The 25,685-nt window shown below is 38.9% G+C and overlaps 1 protein-coding gene across 7 annotated transcripts; it reads left to right on the plus strand.

Moving 5' to 3' along the window:
* Positions 1 to 1,059: 1,059 nt before the first annotated feature.
* On the plus strand, positions 1,060 to 25,685 carry Adgrf4 (adhesion G protein-coupled receptor F4). 7 transcript variants are annotated; one of them, XM_048805457.1, is made up of 11 exons: positions 1,061 to 1,347; positions 5,915 to 6,073; positions 9,259 to 9,367; positions 10,328 to 10,382; positions 13,294 to 13,445; positions 14,873 to 15,061; positions 16,094 to 17,476; positions 21,876 to 21,917; positions 22,342 to 22,401; positions 23,247 to 23,303; positions 24,484 to 25,681. In XM_048805457.1, the coding sequence occupies exons 3-10, from the start codon at positions 9,281 to 9,283 to the stop codon at positions 23,292 to 23,294; spliced, it is 2,016 nt and encodes a 671-aa protein (XP_048661414.1). In that variant the 5' UTR covers positions 1,061 to 1,347; positions 5,915 to 6,073; positions 9,259 to 9,280; the 3' UTR covers positions 23,295 to 23,303; positions 24,484 to 25,681. The 7 variants fall into 7 exon arrangements, 6 of the variants coding, with proteins under 6 accessions (XP_048661415.1, XP_048661414.1, XP_048661413.1 ...); XM_048805456.1 differs by having other exon boundaries at positions 1,062 to 1,347; positions 5,915 to 5,971; positions 14,873 to 15,124; positions 24,484 to 25,678; XM_048805455.1 differs by having other exon boundaries at positions 1,062 to 1,347; positions 5,915 to 6,078; positions 14,873 to 15,124; positions 24,484 to 25,677.

Here is a 25,685-nt window from a genome sequence, read left to right on the forward strand (position 1 = left end):
GCCATTCACTTTACATTGGTATACATTGTGTTATATTGTTTGTTTACTTTGAGTCCTTTATGTGCATGCATTTTCTTTCCCAGATAAGACTGTAAAACCTTTTTGCTCACTGTGTTACCTACTTTCACATGCTTATAGAGCAGAGCAAGGTGCTTTGTATATAGAATGTGTTCACTAAATATGTAAAGTCCTTTGGTTACACAACCTCTTGACACTGGTTTTTCCAAATCCCAAATGACCTAGTACTTAACTAGTGACCTAAATAAATCTGACCCATTTCAACAAACATTGCCTCCTTGACCATCATTACTGTAAAATGTGTAATAGAATTTTCTCTTATTTATTTCTCTATTGTCCATACCTTCCTCTGGTAACTTCTAAAGGCAGGTTTGCATCAGATCTTTGAGGGAAGGAAGGCCTGTAAATAGAAGACCCCAGAATTACTATGTATGAAATTATTTGGTAGTGAGAAGAACAACTCAAAGTAGCTACGCAGCCTGAGTCATATCAAGTGAAGTCCCCACAAGTGCAGACTATGTGGACTATGTATTCTAGGTCTGAGTTACCTACAGCCAGGTGGAGGCTCAATAAGAACTACCGTTCCTCATCATCAAATAAATAAATACCTCTTGTGTCAAGCTAGAGATTAGATGATGATTTTCTGATGTAATTATCTAAAAGTCACCCCCTTTGTGAGATGTGCAGGACATTGCATGTGTCATCTCCAAGGTTCATCAGGAGTTAACCTATTCTGTGCAGTTCCTCAACGCTTCCCAAGACGGCGCAGAGTAAGTTTCTGCCTATAGAAAGTCAGCCAGTTTTCTCCAAGTTCAACATCGGTATAGGCAGAAAAGCAATAAAAACCTTTTAAAATCATCAGCGATAGTAGTGCAACCTTGCATGTTATCACTCTCCTACTCACACCAGTGTAGTAGGTGGAACACAGAGTCTCATGTCATCATCTGAGATAAAGATGAGGAATGGCAGGACAAACAGGTGACTCACTTTAATGGATCTGCTTCAGACAAGAGAAACCTGTAATTTCTCTCAGGTGTGCTTGACGGGCCCATTGTGGAGTGAATCACACACTTGCACAAGCCTTGAAGCTGTGGGCAGCTATACTGTTGTCAGATTGGCTTCTTACAATAGGCGGCTGGTTCTCACCAGGGCCTCCCGGACTTCCCTTCCAAAAGATGAAAAAGATGGGTCATGGCCACTGAAGGAAGACTGTGGGGGGCACCAGTGTGGGCACATGTGATGCCGGGGCACGATGGTGGGAACTCAGTGCCAATCTGCCAGCTGGGTGATTCTCCACCTCCCAGCTGCTAGATCTACTTCCTGGATACCGTGAGTACCTGTCCCAAGCCCACACCTCTTTTCTCCTGAAGAAAGAAATGTTTTTGAATATGTTCCAGCATGGGAGAAATGTGTGATTTATGATGGTATTTTCTGGAATGCTTGATTCTGCAGGATCCTTCCCGAACATTATTTAGAAATTGGCCAGCTCCAAGTTGGGGTGTTTCCTAAGTCTCTTTTATGTTTGTTTTTCTTCAAAGAGTCATCGGTCAGGCTCTAATTGCTCACTTCTAGGAGTGAAAAATGAAAAACATCCTGTCAGGCAATCAGACTCACTGTCCCTGAATTGTCCTCTTGCATGATAAAATTCAATTCCCTTCCTTTAGATTGAATGCAAAGCTGAATGTTTTATAAAAAGCATTCTGTAGTGGTTTCTTCTTTAACCAGGCTGACAAAGCTGTCTTTATAGAAACTTAAAACATTTCTTCCACTTACTGTTAGAACCTTTTGCAGAGGTATGTCCCTTCTTTTGAGGGGACAGTGATGTGCTGTTTGAAGTCTCATATTCCTTAGATTATGAGATAAATCCTGAAAGCTCTAAATTGTTGTGTCCCTAGATGCTGATTGTGTGTGTGTGTGTGTGTGTGTGTGTGTGTGTGTGTGTGTGCTTTCTTCATGGGAGAGAGTAATTGCTGGGACTATCAGTTTCTTTGAAATTATGGTAAATACCAGGATAGTTGGTGAGCTGTGTGGATGCCTCCCAACTCTGAGTTTTGTGATCTTGAGACCTATCAGAATTTGGATCCAAAATAATCTCAGAAAAGATACTGAGCTACAAAAAGATTATCTGGAAGCCGTCTAAAATAGCCAAGGAAGAGATGTTCCCAATTCTGATAGATCTTGCTACCTTTCTTTTCCCCAAGGTTCTGTATGAAGTACCCTATCCTAGGCAAGGGAGAACCACTAAGAGTAACTAAAGAGAATCTGTTATTGAGGCCAAGAAATAGTGGGTTTTAAACACATAAACAACTCATTTATCCATCTGAGGTTATAATCAGAATTGTAATTGCAGTAATGGAGTATATGGGACATACAGTTATGGAATTTGGCTTAGGGCAACAAAACATACACACACCCTAAAATGTGGGTCACCTAACTCTTAGGTTCCTCGCCCTTCAGTTAACCTTTCTGAATTGGTCACTCATATCAGACAAAGGGATTGGCCAAGGAGTATGAGGTGAGTTACTGTCTAGATAAGCTGGTGGGAATGGATGCCTTCCTCTCACCTCGTGTGGTACACTTCAGCAGAGAGGAGCACTTAGGGACCGTGTGTACTGATTTCCAGATGTTCCCAGACCTCTCACCTTAGGGTGTTGGCATCAAGAGATCTGAGAGATCACACTTTCCACACATTCCCTCATCACTGACTGCATTTACTATTCCTGGTCTGACCCTTTCTTATTTTCTTTGGGAGTCCCAGTGCCAGTCCTTGCCCAGCATGTTCAGACAGGTGGGGCACATCTCAGTCTGTGAGAGTCATCTCCAGCTCCATCAAGCACATACCCAAGTCAGCTCCAGGACCCAGGCTAATCGTAGCTTTGAATTCCAGCTCATTCAGAAATTCAGGCAAGGTACTTGGAAGATGGAGAAAATAGAAGATGGTGTTCAGGTTTTCTGGGTCTGTCCAGGGGAACAGTGTTCTGTGAGTTCTGGTTTGTAGACACAGCATGGAAAAGACCCATGCATGGTCATGTCACCCTCTTATGACACCCATGGCACACATTCATATGCTAGCAGGGCTCTCTTTTTCTTTTTTCCCTTCCTTCACATGGATTTATTTCTTATTTACCTAGTTGGGACCTCCCACTACATTTTTACCTACATGCTTCAGGTAGTACAATGAAGAAATACGTAGTAAATCTAGCATTAGTGAGCATTTCTGCTTAAATCACTAGGTTTCAAAAATTACCTAGAATTGCAAATACCTTGGCCTTCTCTATCTGTGGGTTCCACATCCATGGGTTCAACCAACTTTGAATTAAAACCATTAAGAAAAAGCAAAATGTGTCTATACCAAACACATCTCTACCTTTTTCTTGTCATTATTTCCTAAATAATAGAGTCTAAAAACTATTACAAAGCATTTGCCTTGTATGAGATACATAATCTAGAGACATTTTAAAGTTTAGGGGTGGATGTGCACAAGTGACATGCAACCATATTTCATTTGGTATGAGGGATTTTCTGTGTGGGTGGATTTTAGTGTCTGTGCGGATCCTGGAACCAATCTCTCCGGGATTCTGAAGACCACTGTATGATCACTTGCCTCTCTAAGATAGAAAAGTTTCCTGTTGATTGTAAAACAAAACTTCAAACGCTGGGTAGGGATCTTTACTCATTCATTTTCTCTCTGAGGGATCATAATTGACTTATACAATGGATGCTTACTGAGTGTTCATTTATGTACCTTACACTCTGCTGGGTGCTGAGAGAAAAGTTAGGTGTTCACCTCCCAACTAGCAAAAGCCTGATTTTTTCCCTTTCTGTACCCTAGATGTGACCTGATTTCTCTCAGTCTCTGGGGCTAAGAGCACTGATGTGCTCTGTTGACCCATTGTGATCAGTGCTTGGGCAGTGGGGTGGTGGGTGTTGACTGCTGTAAATTGGTTGGGAAGGTAGTTCACTCTGGGTCTATTGGACCTTGCTACATTTTCTTTTAAGTTTCTGAGCCAACAAATGTTATTTTCTCTCTCTTTAATCACTAGGTTAGAGCAGGGAGCCTGGCTTAATTCAGCAGCCTAGAGTTGCTGTTTATTATTGTGTGAAAAGCAAAGGTGGACTGTAGTGGGTAATTCACACTTGTATAAGGATGCACAGAGGTGATTTGTGGAGGAGGGGAGGAGGAATTTGGGACATGGATTGATTACTTTTACATGTCTTGAGAAAATGCCGTGTAGTTGCTTTTATTGCAAAAATAAGTATCTTGCAGACTCTTTGGGAAGAAAATGTGGAGCTTTTTTGGGAGCAAGATGTGACTAGTTAGAAACTGGAGGGAGTTTGTTTGCAAATGAAAAATTATTATTTACCTTGTTGCCACAGATAACTTCAGGCAAGAGTTCTTTTGTATCTTGTTTTTTTCCTCACTGATTTTTATTTTCCATTCCTGAACCTGTTCTCCTTGTGATTGTCCCAAGCTTTGGTGTAAGTGACTTAAAGAGCTCCCATGAACCCGTTGGTACAGGGGCCCAACAAATACATAGCAGGGCTGAGTTTGGGCAGATTAACTTGTTTGCCTCCAAGATGACAAATTTTCATGGAACAGCAGCTTAAAATTCCCCAAAGCATTTTTGATGAGCAAGCTAAATTTTAATAAAAACTGGGTGACATGTTTTTTTTTAATTTTATAAGAACTCTCGGAAGCTTTGGGGTGTGTGTGTGTGTGTGTGTGTGTGTGTGTTGGGGACAGAAGGAAGTCTGGGGGGAGTGGTATAGCACACATTGTTATCCCAGTTGAACTAACCATGGAACGCCTTTGTCTTTCATCAGAAAAATGTTCTACAGAAACCTAGTTTAGGGTACCATCCCTTCGTTAAATATAGCAAATACCAAACTCTATTGTTTGCCTACTAAAAGTAAAGCAGGCAGATTTCCTAAATTCAAAGAAAATTTAAATCCGTGGATACAAACATCTCACTGGCAGACATAGATATTCATAGCTACAGTACAGTTCTGAAAGGTCTAATCCTTACTGTCTTGCTTTCCCTCATCCTGAGTACTAGGATCCTGGATTTAGTAGCTAGTGACTTATCTCTCAAACAAAATGTTTCTCTGTCTCCGTATAGAACTAGGGATGTTATGGAGACTGACAATTTTGTTAACAAACTGAATACACTGCAGAATTAGAAGTCAATAAATGGTATAAAGGGAATTTAAGCATAAAATACATGGAACAACTCTGGATTTTCCATGTAGGATAGAACATGGCATTGACTCCAGCCATTTGTCACCAAAAACTGGTGACTCAGCCAGGTGAGTTAGCCTGGGGGAGATTTACATCTAAAAGCTGCTTCTTTTAGTCCTGTGTTTTGCTCATGTTCCTTTGGATGATTCACAATTCTCTTGTCCTATTTAACTTAGTATTCAAATTTTGCATCATTGTTCTTTTCTTTCCCTCATTCTTTCAAGAGATAACACAAGATACTGGAGAGGAACTTTGCTTGTATTTGCAGAAACTTCTCAATTTGGAATCATGCACAGTTAAAGTTTACTTTAATTAAGTCTTTTTTTTTATTTTTTTAATTTTTTATTGTTGGCTGTTCAAAACATTACATAGTTCTTGATATATCATATTTCACACTTTGATTCAAGTGGGTTATGAGCTCCCATTTTTACCCCATATACAGATTGCAGAATCACATCAGTTACACATCCATTGATTTACATATTGCCATACTAGTGTCTGTTGTGTTCTGCTGCCTTTTTGATCAGTGGTAAATCAAAGAATGTGGGCTTTCTCTACTCTGTTATATAAAATACCAGTCTCTGGTTATGAATTGTGCTGCTAGGACTTCTTTTTATGTTTTAATTCTCAGAGCTCTGCTCTCTCTCTGCTTTGCAGAACATTTGGCTTTTGGCTTTGGCCCCATCTGAGATACCCCATTCAACTTTTTTTTTGGTGAGAAGAGAAACAACCCATTTGGGGCCAACCTGAGAACACCTATAGGATTCATCACAGTGATCAAACTCTGCAAAATAAGGATTCTATGACTCCTCTTGTGTAAGGTTATTGAAATTCTCCCAACATTTGTAGCAACTGAAGAAAACTTACCATATAATTATCATACCTAATGATACATAGGTTACATATACAGACTACAATAACACAGGTGATCAAAACCCTCCAGGCAATTATGCTCAGTTCATGTTTCTTATAGTCATGCTTATGATTTTAATTTTATATCTCATACATATTTTTACTAGTAAAACTTTTCTTATATGAATATGTAAAATATATCATTATCTCATAATGTCCCATAAGAGTACAATGACTTATAAAAAATGTCTTGACTCTTGGATCTTACACCCTGAATACTTTAAGAGGCTATGCTTACTGGGAGACCCCAGCACTGGGAGGGGAAGCATTTTTGGACCCCACAAATTATATCATATTATTGTGTCAAATGCCTGACTCTTCCAGCAAGGTTAACTTTAAATAAAATTTCTATATTGACAATTATGGATGGTAAAGGGACCCTTCTCCTGAAGTTTCAGATGGTAGGTGTTATTATTTATAAATACCTCCTTTTGGTTCACCTTAACTCATTTGTGCATTTAACACTATGATCTCTAATGGAGGATAATTTGGTTTACAGGCAACATCAGTCTAATGATTTGGTCCTGAATGTGCATATCTTTTCTCCCTTGTATCTTGGAGGGAAATTTCAGCATAATTATGAAGAATCGCAAAGAGAAAGGATCAAAATGACTACTTTAGTGAAAGAAATGAACAGTTTTCAAGTTGACAATGAAAACAAACCTTATAGTCTATACTTCTGTTTTTTTTTTTTTAATTTTAATTTTTGTGTGTGTTTGGTGCTGGGGATTGAACCCAGGGCCTTGTGCATGCTAGGCAAGGACTCTACCAACTGAGCTATATCCCCAGCCCTATATTTCTGTTTTTTAAATTGCAGACTATAGTCCATTAGTAGCTTGTGAATTTAATTTAATGGGTAGCAACCAGTATTTGCAAGAATGTCAAATGGAATATAGTATGTATGAGATGAATTGGATATGCTAAGAGTATTTTGCTTATAGGTAGGAAGGATAAATATTTTCACATAAAGAATTTTAAAAAACATAAAGATCATGTATTTTTCGGATTTATGTATAATACCTATATACACACCTGTATGTATATACATACTGAGTTATAATGTAAGATTCATTTCTTATACCATGGTCAAAAACTTTGAAAGTCACAGTTGTATATATGAAAGTTATGGATACATTTAATACAATTTTTCCTGCCTCTGCTGGTAATTTCTTTTGTGATGATTGTCTGCATATTTGTGTTAAACAATATTCATATTCCAAATTGGTTAGAGTGCCCATCCACCATTTTGCAACACACACAATAGCTTCTTCCCACCCACACTGTAAGACGATAAATTCTGTACATGCAATCCCCATATCTATGCAAATTCATTACCACACTTTGCCTGTCATTCTGCCATGTTCTCTTTCCCCTGCTCAGACTTGCTCTACAAGATGATTTTGTAAATCAAAATACTTTCCCCCATTCATTGGTTAAGAATTTTAAAGTCAAAGACAACTTAAAGCCTTCCTGCAAGTACCTGTCACTCTGATTTCAGTAGGAGGCTCCCTAGACTTCGGAAAGTTCATCTTAGATTTGACTCCACCCAGTAAAGGTCTGATGTTAGATCAGATGGTCTCAGGAGTAATGATGAATCAGTTAGATCATCTCCCTTAGAACTTTCCCCTCACTAAGTGGAACTGAGGTTTGCTGAGGGCTTATTCTCTGCCTAGCCTTGTTAACCAGATCAGTGTATGGGTGAACCTTCTTCTCACTATTAGATGGACTTGTCTGTGTCCCCACTGCACATGCTTTATGGAAAGGACAGCAATTTTTAATTTTTGTTCCTCCAGCATCTGGTAAAGTTTCTGGCAAATAAAAGGCATTTGATAAATGAATGAATCAACATTTAAACTTAATGAAATGAAAACAAAAAGACTCAGTGAAGTTAAACTAGTTTATAAACAGTGGAGATAAGATTGCAGTCTAGTGCTTATCAACTCTAAAATCCATGTTTTTTTCACTTTTCTGCCTGTACCCTTCCAAGAAAACCATTCTAAGGAACTCTTACCAATAACAGGTATAAATTATCACCATTATGTATGAAAGTATAATGGGATGACCAGGATTATCTGTGACGAAGTTAAACCATGGTATTTGATACTATCTTGGAGATCTGGTTTTGAAAAATGGAAACATTAGGGAAAAAAATAAAAGGCAAGAAACAAAGACATGGCAACAAACAGAGTTAACTTCCAGTGCTTCTAGTGGATCTATACAGAAATCTATTCATCCAGTAGAGGAAGTCTCAGTGTATGTTCCAGTAGCAGACAATTGTGCATGTTATGTTCACTTTACTTGTCTCCAAGACAAAGTATTATGAAGGATAGTGATTCTCAATGTGTGTGGGAGAAAGTCTCCTCTAGAACACATTTGGCAAAGTAAGGAGACAATGTTGGCTGCCATACTTGGGGTGTGTTTTGGGGGGTGCTGGTGGCATCTATTAGATAGAAACTAGAGATGCTGCTAAACATCCTACAACTCACAGGAGAGCCTTCAACGAGTAAGAATTATCCAAATGTCAATAGCATCATCCCAGAGAGACCCTACTATAGAAATCAGGAATGGCTGTCCAGCTGGGCCATTTGAGCTGGACTCTAGGTTCTCATACTTTTTATGTGAGTGACCTTGGGCTCATAGTTGCTCAATTCTTTGTGCTTTAGTTTCCCACTGATAAAATGAGGAAAGTAATAGTATCTTCTGTTATATGATTAAATGAATTAAAGCAAAGAAAGTGTTTAGACTAGTATAGGCAATAGCAATTTTTGACAAATGGTACTTTAAAGAAACGTAGATTAAATAAGGACTGATGCTCTGTTAGACTTACATCAGTCCTGGTGCTTCCCTTATTCCTGTCTTCTGCTGTGGATAGGTCAACAGTTCAGAGAAAGACTTTCCTTTTTTTTTTTTTATCTTAATTGGTTTGAAAACAGATATTGGTTGGTGTCCCTTTGGGAGCAGGTTGTTTGGGTGTGGAGATCTCAGAGTCCCCTTGCTAAGAGACTGGTTAGCCTGCTAAGTGCAATGTTAATGTCACTTATGTGAACTGATCCCCTTTGGCAGGACCCACTTTTTTTTCTCTATTGCAGGTTAAGATCCTAATGTGTGAAAATGAAGTCCCAGGCTACCATGATTTGCTGTGTACTGTTTTTTCTGGCTACAGAATGTTCCCACCATAGACCCAAGAATCATATAAAAGTAAGTTTGATCCATCTCTACATGGTCCCAAGAGAAATCCCTCAGTTTCTCTAGATAGCTGGATTTCTGATAAACAGCATGTCCTTTTAAATACATTTATATGACTATAAGTTTACTCTTGCTGATACTAACTTTCTAAGGAAGGGAATAAACATAGAGGAAAGGTGGCAGGAATGTGATTGGAGAGCAATGGCGTAGTAGAACCATCCCTTCGCAAGCCACAGGGAATGTGGACAGGGAGCTGAAGAGAGGAGAAAGCACTAGACTGGCAGTTGTAGGGCAACTTAGATTCAGATCTTGATTTTGCTTCTCACTAGCTACACAAGTTGTTGTACTTTTTTGAGTCTTAGTTTCCTTATCTATAAGATGAGGTTTGTTTTTTAAGATAATATTTATAGTCCTTTATAGGTCTAAAAAAATTGTTATTCTGTTATTATAACCAAGGACCCTTCCTAGTATATGTCCATTTCTTTCTTCTAAGGATGTAGCTGGAGGGTCACATTACAGCATTTCACCTTTATAGTTAATAGAGTCCGAGCTTGATTGGCATAATTAAAGCTTCCCAAAAGATGTACCCTAGGGGCTGGGACTATAGCTCAATAGAGGGCTTGCCTGGCATGTATGAGGCACTGGGTTCAATCCTCAGCACCACATGAAAATAAATAAAATAAAGGTACATTGACCACTAAAAAAAAAAAATGATGTACCCTATCCCCTAACTTGACCTTCAGAGCCCAAGTGACTCTGTCGAGGTTAAGCCCTCATGGAGGGCAGTGTGTTCTCTGTGCTCTCATCTGTGTTCCCTTGGGCAAGTACCTGCAATACCATCACAGGAATCTGCTGCAGGTATTTTCCTCAAAATGAACATATTTCCTTTCCATATTTACATGGAGCCTCTAAGTTGAGATGAGCAAAGACAGTCCCACAGTAAAGAGGGCCTTTGGGGATTGTGTTTTTCAGGATAGAGCAAAACTTCAAAACTTTGAAGGGAAACCTGGAACCGGAAGGATACAAGGTATGTATCTCTAGAACCATCTTTATACATTTGGAGACAGGGCAGGATAAAGGAAGGACACTGATGTTCCAAGCATGCCCCCAGGCCACAGGTGTTCCAAGGAAATCATTATTTCTAATAAGTCCATCATATTTGCCACTATTGGTAGATTTATTACAACAATACCATTATCAATGGCATAGTCAGTGAAGTGAGTTTGCAAACATTCCTGTGTATTCTACAGCAGTTGACAAATGTCCATTTTCAAACCCCAAAGGAAGTAAATCTGTTCAAACTAATGAGCTAACAACAGGCAGAACAGGAAAGAGGACCAAATTCCTCCTTTCCTTCCTTCAGATATTTTCAGGGTGCTTTAACAAATGCAACACTGTGGTGCTGAGAGGTCTGTTGAAGCAATGCCAGGTGGATACCATGATGGTGAGACTGGTCACTCTCAAGAAGTGAGACATAAACTAAGGAGGTAAAGTCATTAGTAGTAATATAACAAAATCATGTGGCTCACATCTACATAGTAGGGATAACTGGATTCTGCACAGTCATGGACAGGTATAGTTCTGGTGGCAAACACATCTCTAAATAAATGTGGACTTGGAAAGAAAAAGAGGAGAGAAAGGTAGCTAACATTTACTGGGTATTTATGACAACACTTATCTAAGTGTTGAACAAGAGGCTGTCTCATTAAACCTTTGTAACAACATTATAGCATCATCTCCAAGCAAATGAATGAAAAAATTAAGAACTACTCCAGTTAAATAACTTGCAAAATTGTTATATGTGGTAGATGTCAAGGAAAAATACATACCCAATTGTTTTCTTTCCAAGAGAAAGCAGTAGTCCAGGCCCTAAGTATGGGTGCATGCCTTGATTCTAACCAGTTGGTCACCTCATTTTATTGACTTCAGCACCTAATAGGTGTCAGCATCATCTACATATTTCCATTCTATTGTCACTATCTTAAAGGCAATTTTTCTAAGAATACTTCAACAGTTTCTTTCTTAGACTTCCTGTCTTGTGCTAATTCACTTTGACCTATGGGCCGGCATATTTGGCCCACCACCCGTTTTTAATGGAACACAGTCATCCCCATTCAGTTACATACTGTCTTTGGCTACTTTTCACACTAAAAAGACATAGTTGAGTAGATGCGACAGACACCCATGTGATCTGCAAAGTTGAAAATATTTATTCTGACTAGGGTTTGCTGTATTTAGAAAATAAAAATATAAGATGCCAGGTTAAATTTGAATTTCAGATAAGCAATGGATAATATTGCATGTGTCATAAATACAGTAAAAATAATTCTCTCTCTCTCTCTCTCTCTCTCTCTCTCTCTTTTTAACAAAACACTTTCAATCCACCCTCATTTTTTTTGGCAGATTCTAAATTTGCAAATTCACTTACTCCCTGAAATTTATTTATAACCCTTAAATCAATATAGTGTTCTTGTGATCATTCACAGACATGCACAGAACAGCGAAAATGGAGTTGCCTAATGCACAGGTTCCCAGCTAAGATTGGCCAAGGTGATGCCTTGTGTTAGCTTTTTGTCACTGCAACCAAAACACTTGACAAAAAAAAAAAAAGTAGAGGAAGAAAAGTTTGTTTGGGCTCACAGTTTCCTAAGTTCAGTCCACGGTGTGTTGCTTCTGTTGACTCTAAAGCTCTGGGGCTGTGATGAGGCAGAACAATGTAATGGAAGGGAAAGGCAGAGGAAAGCAATTCAGGACACTGCAGCAATAAAGCAGAGAGAGCTAATTCTGTTCACCAGGGTCAAAATATAAACTCCAAAGTCACACCCCCAGTGACCCACTTCCTCTAATCACATTCCATCTGCCTACAGTTACAGGCCAGTTAATCCATATCAGTGGATTAATCCACTGATTAGGTCACAACTCTCCTAATCTAATCATTTTATCTCTGAAAATTTTTGCATTGTCTCACACATGGACTTTTGGGGGACAGCTCATATCCAAACCACAACATCCTGCTTTCTTATTCTAGCTCTCATACTACGAATGAGTCCTCTTCCAGTCTGCATAATGCATTATTTTGCATTTTTGTGCTTTTTGTTTATGATTTCTTTTTGTATAAAACGCCCCCCAACCATAGTGCCAAAGTGCTGTCTAGTGTTTCTAAGTGAAAGAAGGCTGTGGTGTTTTCTGGAGAAAATACATGGGTTAGATAAACTTGGTTCAGGCTTGAGTTGCAGTGCTTATGGGCCCTGAACTCAATGTTAATGAATCAACAATATATATTAAATAAGGTGTCATTTAACAGAAACAAATAATACAAGTTCATATATTGATCAGTTGATGAAAATGTCATGAGCAGAAACTGGCAGGAATCTAACCTTAAGTTCCCCTAGGATGGTTGGTTCAGAATGCTAATTCATGGTGAATTCACAGAACATAACTCCTGTGAATAATGAGAATTGACTGTATCTTAAGTAAAATTAACATTTAAATGGGTTTTCTGTATTTTATCTGGCAAATACTTATACAGTTCTGTGCAGAATAGTTTACTGATTCTTGCTCTATGCTGTTGCCAATTACCTTTCAATAACAAATCCAATCATGTTTTCTGGTAACTCTGATGCTAGCACAGCATTCAGTGCCCCTCAGGACTTTACCGGTGCTTTCCTTCAGTTCTCACTGCCTGTACTTCCTCTCAGGTGTTCTGAGCTAGATTTTCTAAATGACCTCTAGATGCCCTCTCCACATGCTGCTCACTCTGCCTAGACACCAGCATCCCCATTGGCCTGGCAGCCCTTATTCATTGCTGCAGACCCAGTTCAATGTCACTTCCTCTGGGAAGCAATCCCCAAAGTCCCAGAATGAATTACATGCACTTATCAGAGTGCCAGTGCAGAAATGCTAATTTGGTCTCTTACTCATTTCTTTTTCCTTTTTAGAGAAATGTCATGAACCTTGCCTTTCCTCTACCAACTGCAGCCAACCCTGTGCTAAGCACTTTCGTGGAGAAATCGGATTTATATGTCATCAAAAAAAGTGGCAAAAATTAACTGAAACATGTACAAGCCTTTCTGTGGAAACACTTTTTAAGGTGACTCATTTGCATATTATTGGTATAGGAGCTAATCTCCCAGGTGGTGGCGGAGACATATGTAATGCTCTCTGTTCAGCTCAGACCTGGATTTAGGAAAATATAGAGTGGGTTAAATTTGTCTTTTGTCCTTTTTCTCTTACCCCAACTCTGGGGTACTCTCATCTCTGCCAATTTCATTTCCCTTCTCAGAACCTTTTCCCAACAAAGACTTGAAGCTCATTTACCCTGTGGTATAAATGATTGCTTAGAGATTCAAATTTAGCCTTAAAGTTGGATTTGCATGCTCCTGTGTTAATTAATCAACTGAATGTCTAGAATTAAATTTGATATCTTTCTTTTTTAAGTATATTTTTTAGTTGTTGATAGACCTTTATTTTATTAATATGTGGTGCTGAGAATCAAACACAGTGCCTCACACATGCCAGGCAAGTGCACTACCACTGAGCCCCAGCCCCAGCCCCTGATATCTTTCTTTAATACTTTCAGTCTCTTGACCAAAAGAAAGTAGAGATGTGTGATTCAGAGGCCATAGAAATTCAATGTAGAGAACACATCTCAGTTAAAATTAAAATGTCCTGTTTTATATTTTTGCACTTAGCCCCCATTTCTTTCTGTCTTTCCTTCACACCATTGAAGCATGTGGGTCCCTGCATTTCCTGTGTGGTTTTATAAAGGGACTTCCTAGGAGTCTGTCAATTAACATAGGTAATCATATAATTATCCTTGCAACTACAGTGGCATTCAAAAGTGAATTAAAGGAAATAAATTATTGCTTTGTCTTATTCGAAGTCACATTCTGAGGGAGTCTATGTAAAAGCATCAGGAAATGAGCAAATAACTTCTAAGTTGTAAATTATAAACTTTTCTTTTTTTTATATATTTATTTTTTTTTTAGTTTTCTATGGACACAACATCTTTATTTTTTTATTTTATTTTTTATGTGGTGCTGAGGATTGAACCCAGCACCCCACGCATGCCAGGCGAGTGTGCTACCGCTTGAGCCACATCCCCAGCCCCAATTATAAACTTTTCAAAATTGTAATTCTTTAGCATTTGGTATTTCAACTGCCAACCTCCAAAAACAACTCCCATTTGAAATTCCATGTGGTTTCTCTTTCTCTACATCTCTGTAGAAAATCATCTTGTTATAATAATACTTGTGTTAAAGCCACTTTCCTGAAAGTGAATTCCAGTAGGGAAGGTCAGTATCAGTATCCTGATTTCTATGGGAATTTGATGGACGTTGATGCTTATTTGTGACCCTATCTTACCTGCCTCTACTTCTCAGCACTAAAACCCCTTTTTAGGACCACTTGCTTCTTTTCCATGTGGATTGTTTGTGCTTTTAGTTCCTTTAGTATGATACATGCCAGAAACTCAATCATTTTTTAATAAAACAACAATCTTTTTTTTTTTTAAAACAGGACTCAAATGCAGCATTACGTCTTTCTGTAGCAGCACCTTCTATACCTCTACCCATTCTAGACTTTCGAGCTCCAGAGCCTGTTAAGAGTGTAGCTCAAAGAATCTGCAAGAATTGCCCTCATGATTATGCTTGCATCATTGATGTTGTGAAATCCTCAGAAACCACATCTGGAAATATTGCATTTATAGTTGAGTTATTGAAAAATATTTCTACAGATTTGTGTGGTGGTGTTACCCGGGAGAAAATGAAGGTACTCTTACACTGGTAATAGTTTTTTAAAAATCTTACACTTTAACAGTTTCAGATGTATTTTTCAGGGTAAAAACTACAACTACCATAATAAGAACATCAGGCATTTCACTTCAGTTTTGCATATTGACTTAAGTTAGAAGATTTGAAATACATTGTGATCACCATGAGCAAAAATGGAACTTACTCTAGTATTTCCAAAATTATGTTCTGGTAGAGCACAACTGTTCTGAGGAATGTTAACAGAGATTCCATTATTTTTGATACTCAGGATGGAACCCAGGGGCGCTTAACCAGTGACCCACATCCCCAGGCCTTAATTGTATTTTATTTAGAGACAGAGTCTCACTGAGTTGTTGGGGGCCTTGCTACGTTGCTGAGGCTGCCTTTGAACTTGTGATCCGCCTGCCTCAGCCTCCTGAGACACTGGAATTACAGATGTGAGCCACCATGCTCAGCTCAGTGGTTCTATCTTTGAAAGGTGGCATAGCACTTGCAGGAAATTTTGGTTTAAACGCAGTTTTCCTTATGGCAGAATGTAGAGCCTTTAGTGTGCTAATGAACATCAGCACTTATTATTAAAGAGAGGGATATAGAGATATGGTACATAGTGTTGTTCAAACTTAGATCACCAAAGAATCCACCGCTACTCCACTCATGAAATAATCATTTATCCTATCTCATGGGAAACTTGGGTTCTATATCCTGTGTTTTGGAGATGTTGCCTTTGGTACGATGATAAAGCAGGTAATTTTTAGCTGAGGTCTGTATCATTTGTGTGTATGTGTGTACATGCATTTATATATGAGATCTTTTACTTTTCTTCCCTGTGTGCAACCTTACTTATGTGAGACTTGAATACAGAGAATTTGAAGAGAAATATGTCAAATAAGAGCAGGTAATTAGATGTTTAGAAATTTTAGATTTTAGAAATCCACTTTGTACAATAACGAGCTTTCCTCCACTGCAGAGCTACAGTGAAGTGGCCAACCACATCCTGGACACAGCAGCCATTTCAAACTGGCCTTTCATTCCTGACAAAAATGCCAGCTCAAATTTGTTGCAGTCAGTGAATTCGTTTGCGAGCCAACTCCATATCCACAATGAGTCTGAGGACATCGTGGATGAACTCTTCATTCAGATGAAAGGCTTTCACATCAATCACAACACCACAAAGAGAAGTTTCAATTTCTCCATGAGCGTGGATAATACAACAGAAAGCATCTTAGGAATGATAGAAATTCCCAGGCAAGAGCTACAGAAACTGCCACCAGGGGACACATTCCGAGCCATTAGCATAGCTTTTCCAACCTTGGGGGCCATTCTGAAAGAACCCCACTTGCCAAATGAGAGTGTTTCCAGACCCATAAATGGTCTGGTCCTTTCAGTCATTTTGCCAGAAACGATGAAGGAAATCTTATTCACCTTTGAAAAAGTCAATAAATCCCGAAGTACCAGGGCACAGTGTGTTGGCTGGCACTCCCAGAAAAGGATGTGGGATAAGAATCAGTGTAAGAAGATGGTGGATACCATGGACAAAGTGAAATGCCATTGTAACTATACCAATGTGATGATGTCGTTTTCCATCCTAATGTCCCCCAAATCTGTGAGTGACAAAGCCCTGGACTACATCACTGGCATTGGACTCAGCCTCTCAATCCTTAGCTTGGTTCTTTGCCTGATCATTGAAGCCACAGTTTGGTCCCGTGTGGTTATGACAGAGATATCATACATGCATCATGTGTGCATCGTGAACATAGCAGTGTCGCTCCTGATTGCTAATGTGTGGTTCATCATAGGCTCTAACTTTACCATAAAGTCCCAGGAAGACAACTGGTGTGTCACAGTGACATTTTTCAGTCACTTTTTCTACCTCTCTCTGTTTTTCTGGATGCTCTTCAAAGCGCTGCTCATCATCTATGGAATATTGGTCATTTTCCGTAGGATGATGAAGTCCCACATGATGGTCATTGGTTTTGCCATTGGCTATGGGTGCCCGCTGGTTATTGCTGTCACCACAGTTGCTATCACAGAGCCACAGAAAGGCTATGTGAGATGTGATGCTTGTTGGCTTAACTGGGATAATACCAAAGCCCTCTTTGCATTTGTCATCCCAGCCTTGGTCATTGTGGCTGTGAATCTCCTTGTGGTTTTGGTTGTTGCTATTAACACTCAGAGGCCCTCTATTGGCAGTTCCAAGTCTCAGGATATGGCCATAATTATGAGGATCAGCAAAAATGTGGCCATCCTCACCCCATTGCTAGGACTAACCTGGGGTTTTGGAATAGTCATTCTCATAGAAGAAACTTCATTGATATTCCATATAATTTTTGCTGTGCTCAATGCTTTCCAGGTAAGTTCCAAGAGGGAGATTTTGTGTGTGTGTGTGTAACTTGGCTGGATAGAAAGAAAAAAAAAAGAAAAGGAAAGGAAAAAAAGGCTATGATTTAAAATTACAGAACTCAAAACACTCCTTCCATTTCCTTCCACATCTTATGGATATTGAGTCTCTTACTCTGTTGACTGTCAAGCTGAATTTACCTGACCAGGTCAGTTGGGTGCAAATCTCCTTCCTTCTCTCCTCAGTGATCCTCCTAAGTATCCCTCCTAAGGTTTCAACACCAGAAGTCAATCTTATCTTACAGAGGAAGTCAGGGAGGTGTGAAGCTATGCTCACATCATGCCTCAAAACAAGCACGATTTTATCCTTTTCCAGTGGAATAGCCGATTTTCAGTGAAATAACCATTTTCTATAGTATGAAGAGAGGGCCCTTGGCATTCACTTTGGATGTTAACCAGTTAGGAGTTCTCATACCTCTTCCCTGATAGTCCTTGTAAAACAAATCTAAGTTGTTATTTAATGAAATGGATCTTACCATATTTTTCCTGGTCTTGGGAAACATATGGTAAAGTCTCAGTCTCAACCTCCTTATCTGTAAAAGAAAGATAAGAATCTAAAATGGACTCTCACATAGTTGGTTTGGCAAGATCGACTGTCTCAAAGTTGTTTTACTCCCTCTTGCTACTCAGCTTGTACATTTGGGACACTGTCATTAGCTAAATTGCTTTCTATGCCTATGAGTAATAGGTAATTTGGCAAGTCCACAGTCTCAATTATGGTGTTAATCAGGGGTTGGCAAACTATGACCTACTGCCTGTTTTTGTAAATAGGGTTTTACTGGAATATAGTCTTGCTGGTTTCTTTACCTTTCCCCCCATGACTGCCTTTGAGCTGCATTGGTACATGTGAGTCACTGCATGGCCCACATGGCCTAAAATATTTACTGTCTGGGTCTTTTCAGGAAAAAAATGACCTGACTACCACTTTCAGGTATATCAGTATAACTGCTTAGTTATATTAATATTGTTATGTTAATTATTATTTGGCATTTGCAGGTAAATGGATGGAGTTGGAGAATATAATGCTAAACGAAGTAAGCCAATCCCAAAAATTAAAGGCAGAATGTTTTCTTTGATATTATTATTCTATTTCATTGTGGGATTCAAAAGATAAGACAGATTAAAAAAAAAAAACTCCAACTCAGATCACTTACATATCTTACTTAGAATTCTTTCTTTTAAAAACTATGCTCATGGGGCTGGGGATGTGACTCAGGCGGTAGCACGCTCACCTGGCATGTGCAGGGCGCTGGGTTCCATCCTCAGCACCACATAAAAATAAAATAAAAGATGTTGTGTCCACCAAAAAACTAAAAAATAAATATTAAAAAATTCTCTCTCTCTCTCTCTAAAAAAACAACAACAACAACAACAACAAAAACTATGCTCATTAACTAGTTAATTCCCTGTGTTTTATTGGTGCATTATATTTGTACATAATAGTAGGATTTGTTGTTATATATTCATATATGCACACAACATAACAATATGATTTGGCTAATATCATTCCCCAGTATTTCCCCTTTCCTCTCCTTCTTCTTTCCTCCTGGCTCCTTACCTCTGTAATACTGGTCTTCCTTCTATTTTCACAAGATTAGGAAATCTTTCTTTTTCTTTTTCTTCTCTAGAAAAAAATATATTATTCTTGACTTTCTGTTACTCAGAATTCTTAAAAAACTATGTAGCATATTTATTTCATTCTTCCTGTTGGATTAAAGAAAAACCTTTGTTTCAAGTTTTTTTTATTATTTGTTTATTCTAATTTGTTATACATGATGGCAGAATGCAATTCATTTCATATTACAGATATAGAGCTGAATTTTTTAAGTCACTGATTGTACACAGAGTATTTTCACAACATTCGTGTCTTCATACATGTACTTAGGGTAATGGTGTCTAACTCATTCCACCATCATTCCTACCCCCATTCCTCCCCCACTCCTCCCTCCTCTTTATCCTATCTAAGTTCCTCCATTCCTCCCATGTTCCCCCTCCAATGCCATTATGAGTCAGCCTCCTTATATCAATAAGAAAATATTCGTCCTTTGGTTTTTGGGATTGGCTTACTTCACTTAGCATTATATTCTCTAACTCCATCCATTTACCTGCAAATGCCATGATTTTATTCTCTTTTAATGCTGAATAATGGTCCATTGTATATATACACCAAAATTTTTTTATCCATTCATCTACTGAAGGGCATCTGGGTTGGTTCTACAATTTAGCTACTGTTAATTGTGCTGCTATAAACATTGATATGGCTGCATCCCTGTAGTATGCTGTTTTTAAGTCGTTTGGGTATAAGCTTAGGAGTAGGACAGATGGGTCAAATGGTGGTTCCATTCCAACTTTTCCAAGGAATCTCTATACTGCTTTTCAGATTGGCTGTGCCAATTTGCAATCCCACCAGCAATGTATGAGTGTAATTTTCCCCCACATCCTTGCCAATACTCAAAAACTTTAATAATAATAATAATAACCCAATTAATAAATGGGCCAAGGAACTGAACAAACACTTTTCAGAAGAGGATATATAATCAATCAACAAACATATGAAAAAATGTTCAACATCTCTAGCAATTAGAGAAATGCAAATCAAAACTACTTTAAGATTTCATCTCAAGTTTTTTTCTTTCTTTCTTTTTGTTCTTATTTTTTGGAAATCAAAAACTTTTGGATTCACATGCATTGTCCCACTATAGAAGTTACTCTGGTGACTAATGATCTCATCCTCTTTCTTACTTTGCAACTTAACTAAACTCCAGGATGTTTTGTTCTATATTTCTTTTTGAGCTCATTTGTATTTCTGTTTTCTTGATAGAAAGAAAAATACCCACTTTGTTTTGATTTGGGGGCTGGGGTTTGAACCCTGGACTTTGCACACACTAGGCAAGTGCTCTGCCAACCCAGCTGTACCTCCAGCCCCCTAAATACTTTTACTTGTATACAATCCTGTTTTCTCAACAAGCTATCCCTGTGACTCACCTTTAACATTTTTAGTCACCTGACTGGTGTTTCTTCACCCTTAAACTATCCTTAGATGGTGATTTTAGGCCTTTCAGGTCTTTGTAGCTTTCTCTTTCTTTCATACAAAAATATTCTTCCACTAGCTGAGAGCCCATGATTGCCTATTTACAGAACAGTAACTGCAACTCAAAGCAGACTAGAAAAGAAGTTTCATTTTCTTAAGGCGACTTCCATGATTGTGATTTTTTTTAAAAAAAAATTATTTATTTATTTTATTTGTTTTAATTAGATACACATGACCCATGACCGTACAATAATCTTGACATATCATACATTTGAATCAGATGGGGTATAATTTCTCATTTTTCTGAGTGTACAGGTTGCAGAATCACATTGGTTATGCAGTCATGTATATACACACAGCAATAATAATGTCTATTTTATTCTGCTGCCCTTCCTATCCCCTCTTCCCCTCCTCTCCCCTCCCATCACTTCTCTCTACCCAATCTAATGTGACACACTTCTTTTTTTTTCTTTTTCCTCACTTCGTCATACATGTATTCTGTATAACAATGAGGGTCTCCTTCCATCTTCCGTGCAATTCCCCTCCTCCCTCCCTTTCCCTCCCACCTCTCATCCCTGTTTAATGTTAATCTTCTTCTCATGCTCTTCCTCCCTACCCCATTTTGAGTCATCCCCCTTATATCAGAGAAGACATTTGGCATTTGTTTTTAGGGATTGGCTAACTTCACTTAGCATAATCTGCTCTAATGCCATCCATTTCCCTGCAAATGCCATGATCTTGTTATTTTTTAGTGCTGAGTAATATTCCATTGTGTATATATGCCACATTTTTTAAATTCATTCATCCATTGAAGGGCATCTAGGTTGGTTCCACAGTCTAGCTATTGTGAATTGTGCTGCTATAAACATTGATGTGGTTGTGTCCCTGTAGTATGGTGTTTTTAGGTCTTTTGGGTATAGTCTGAGAAGAGAAATAGCTAGGTCAAATGGTGGTTCCATTCCCAGCTTTCCAAGAAACATGATTGTGATTTTGAATTACAAGATTCGATGTCATGTGTAACTGTCCTCATAAGTAAAAACAGCTACTACAATATTTGGAAAGAAAGTTCAGAAGCTTTAATACGGTTGAAGATTCTATTTTATATTTGTAGTCATTCGATAAATATCAAGCCTCAAGAGAGGGATCCTCATCCAAGGAGGAGGTAGACTCAAAGGAAACACCCATGAATGCATTTTTGTCTGCATCAGTTTCTAATGTCCAATTGCTGTCCTAGAAGTTATGGAGAACAGTGGTATTAAAATAACAGCTGTGGTACTGTTTGAGAAGCTGATCTTCATCATTCTGTTGAATTTTACCACAGGGTTTCTTCATCTTGCTGTTTGGAACCATTATGGATCACAAGGTAATTTGAATTCACTTAATTCCTTGCAGATGATTTCCATGTGGCTAAAGGAAGCAGCAGTACAAGGCAATTTGATGGGAGGGCATAGTCCAGGGAGCTGTGTTTAAGAGAACAGCTCAGGGCATCAGCTGTGAGGGGAGAACTATACTCTCTCATCTCACTCTTTATCAGGTCAGCAGGAGGCTGTGTAAGAGCATAATTGGTGAAAGGAATATAAACCATGGCCACAAATTTAATTTTAATTCTAAATCTGATCACAACCACACCTCCACTTTTACCCAAGTCATATTATTTGCCACTATATTAAGCCATCTGATGCTGCTTTTGTCAGGGTTACTGGTCTTAAAGTTTCAGGACAATTTTGAGTCTTGGGATTTTTGTTTCCTCTGATGGTTTTGAGATATTTCTGTCATTGCTTTTTTAGATAAGAGATGCTTTGAGAATGAGAATGTCTTCTCTGAAGGGGAAATCGAGGGCAGCAGAGGTAAGCTTTTAGACACACATGGGATGGTCAGTGTCCTTCTCGGTCATAAATATTGTAGCTCAGTACCCAGGACTACTAGCAAAGACAATCAATAGAGATTTTTGCACATTGGGTTTATTTGAGCTAGATATTTGGGCCCATTGAGATGGGACAATGTGAATCCATGATCATTGATTTATAAAAGATGAGAGGCAGGAAATGAAAGTTGAATTGGAGATGAGATTCTAGTGCAGCCCACTCATTTTATGGATCAGGAAGTTAAGATGGAGTGTACTTATTAGATGTGTACACAGTCACCCAGCTTGGTGAGAATTGCTCCATTAGGAAACACTGAGGAAGATTTTGACCTGGCTGTTTGTCTTTTAAGGCATTGACTAAAATTGCCAACATGGCTATATTAATTAAAACTTATTTGTTTAACCAATAGATTCTTATTAAGAGCTACTTCCTTGAAAACAAGCTTTCTGGATATACTGAGAGCCACCATTTAGGGTTAGCTTGTACTGAGTATGACTTTTAGTACCACATCTCTTCAATTTTAAGATGGGCATTTTCTTTACCTTTTAACACCTTTAAAGTTGAAATGTATCTTATAACCAATTAAATATGTCGTGGCTTAATTGACAAGTTTTGTTGTTGTTGTTGTTTTTAGCAAAACAAAAATGATGTAACTGATAATCTTACATTCAGTGAAATATGTTAATTTAATTCCTTGTAGTTGTGATTTTTACATGTTTATCTCTAGGAAGGCTACACATAAACATACATATGTATGTAAATATATATCATTTTTTGTCAGTATCGTTACTGGTTGTCACCTCTGTTATTTCTTTTTTCCCATTTAGAATGCATCATTAAGTCCAACCAATGGATCTAAATTAATGAATCGTTGAGGGTAAAATGTAAGTATGAAAACACTCAAAGAGAAACTTCACTTGAAAGTTTCACTGAGCCACTCTGTACACAATGGCCTGATCCATGATGCTCTAATGAGGTGGGAGGGGATTAGGGGACATATATTTTAGAAAATAGAAACGTCTTTATTTCCTGGCACATAAATGAAATTGTGTATGTTTTCTTTAAAATCTGTGTCACTTGAGTTAAATGACCAGACCTTAAGCACCCAGGGAGTTTGGTAAGCACACGAAAGGGACATACTCCAGGGCAGGGCTAACCTACAGGGAAAAGCCAGTACTTAAGCCACCATAGAAAATTACAGACTGAGCCTCAGGAGGAGGCTGAATTCCAACGGTGAGAAAGAGGGCGGGAGATGAGAACAGAACTTGCAGTGAACTTGGAGGCCCCCACTGTGGGTGGAGACTCCTTTTATTCCAATAATCTAGGGTTTAGATTGCTTTTAGAACCAGGACTGAAATAGATCTGTCAGGTGGCCCCAAGATGAGAGGAGGAGAGCTGCAGAGACGTGAAAAGCAGGCAGTTCCTTTCCATTGTGGATTCGAGGTGGGAGAACCCCATCTGGGAAGGCAGAAAGGGCGACCTCCTTCCTATTGAGGCCACAGCTCACAGCGCCCTCTGCTGTTCAGGTGAAGGGGCAGGCCTGTAATGGGACCGGAACAGGCTCTTTTACCCACTGTGATTCCAGGGGCAACAGGAAGGCTCCAGGTTCTTCCGAAATATCTTCTACTTGTTTGTTTAGCCCTGAAATTCACTCAAAAGGATGCAGAGTTCAGTTCATAATTTAAAAAGAGATGACTGAACAAATACTGGAAGAGAAGCGACATGGTGTACAAAGGACAGTTGTAAATTGAGCTGCAGGGTTGTTCTAGAGACCAAGTTCAGAAGAGGAGAGAGAGCACTGCTCACCCAATTTAGGGTTGGAGGAGCAGCTCAGGGAAGGCAAAGGGCACAGAGCAATACAGCTGGAAGACAAACCTTCCTTCTCATGCCCGGAGCCTCATTTTCTCATCTATAGATCAGGATTAGTAATAGCACACACCTTGGTTTCAGGAGAAGATGAGCTAGAACTCGTGATGCCCCTAGAACACCTGGCTCAATTCAAATTGTCAAGAAATGTCAGCCATTGTTCCTGCTGCTAACAAGTGTTCCAACCATCTTTCCCAGGATGCCCATTTCTCACTGTTGTCCTGGGTCCCGGGACTGAGAGGTGAGTTCCAGAAGAAGAATGCATGGGAAGTAGTGTGGAATGAGGAGGGACAGCCACGGTGTCTTTGAGGACCTTTTCCTCTTGCCAGGAGTGACACCTAAGCTGAAGAGAAATCGAAGATGCCATGTGATGAGGAGACTTTAAAATGGCTGATCTACTGACTCATTGACTCATTTGTGGCCTGCAAAAGTCTGGCTTCTTGTCACCCTTGGCAAGATTAAGGAAACCTGCAAACCATCTTGTGGCCTCTGTGACAAGTCTGGGGTTGGTGGGACCTTGCTGGGCGTGGGCTGCTCTCATTTCCAAGGCTACCTCCTGGCTCCCTGACTCAGTCATCCCTCCCTCTGCATAATTCCTGAGGGACAGGGGTTAGATCCAATTTCAGGAGCAGGGTTGGGGGTAGGAGTGTGATGTTGGATTGTCAGGACAAACACTGAATATACTTTGGAAAAGGCTTATTCATGGTAGGTTTCATAAAGATAAGGAACAAAACAAAAGAAAGCTATTTAATGTGTTTATTATTTAAGTCTATTTTAGACCTTGAATGAGATAATTTACCTTTTAGGATCTCAAGTTTCCTTAGTTGCCTGTTTGGGCAACAGGCAAAATTCTTGTAGACAGTACAGTGTATTTGTGTACCTGCACACAAATGTGCATGTGTGTGTTTATGTGTTTGTTCATGTGCATATTTTAACCATTATATGTAAAGAAAAATTCTGGTTGCTATTTTAGGAATAAAATACATATGTTTACCTTTCACAACTTGCTCACGTGTGAGTTCATTCAAGATGAACTTCCCCATTGATAGCACAATGTTCCTGAATATCATCCTGTTACCAATCCACCTCAGCTAATGGGCCAGACCTCCAGGAGGTCTGGGAATGCAATCCTGCCACATGCCCATGGAGTGAGAACTTGGAAATGTTTGGAAGAGACCACTACCCTGACTTACCTTTCAGAGGTCTCAATGAAATTATTAACACCATTTTCGTTTTAAACAGCAAGGCTTTCATTAGAAATGAAGATGGCTGTGTGGTCAGGGGTAGGACATTCTGTCCAAAGCAGATGTCATAGAAGTCACTTATTCGAAACTTTTTCACAAAACAAATCAACAAAAAACATAGTGAGTACCTCTTTGCAGGGCTTCAGTCAAAATCTT

The sequence above is a fragment of the Marmota marmota genome, unplaced genomic scaffold (assembly GCF_001458135.2).
Source record: "Marmota marmota marmota unplaced genomic scaffold, marMar, whole genome shotgun sequence".
NCBI classification, from domain to species: domain Eukaryota; kingdom Metazoa; phylum Chordata; class Mammalia; order Rodentia; family Sciuridae; genus Marmota; species Marmota marmota.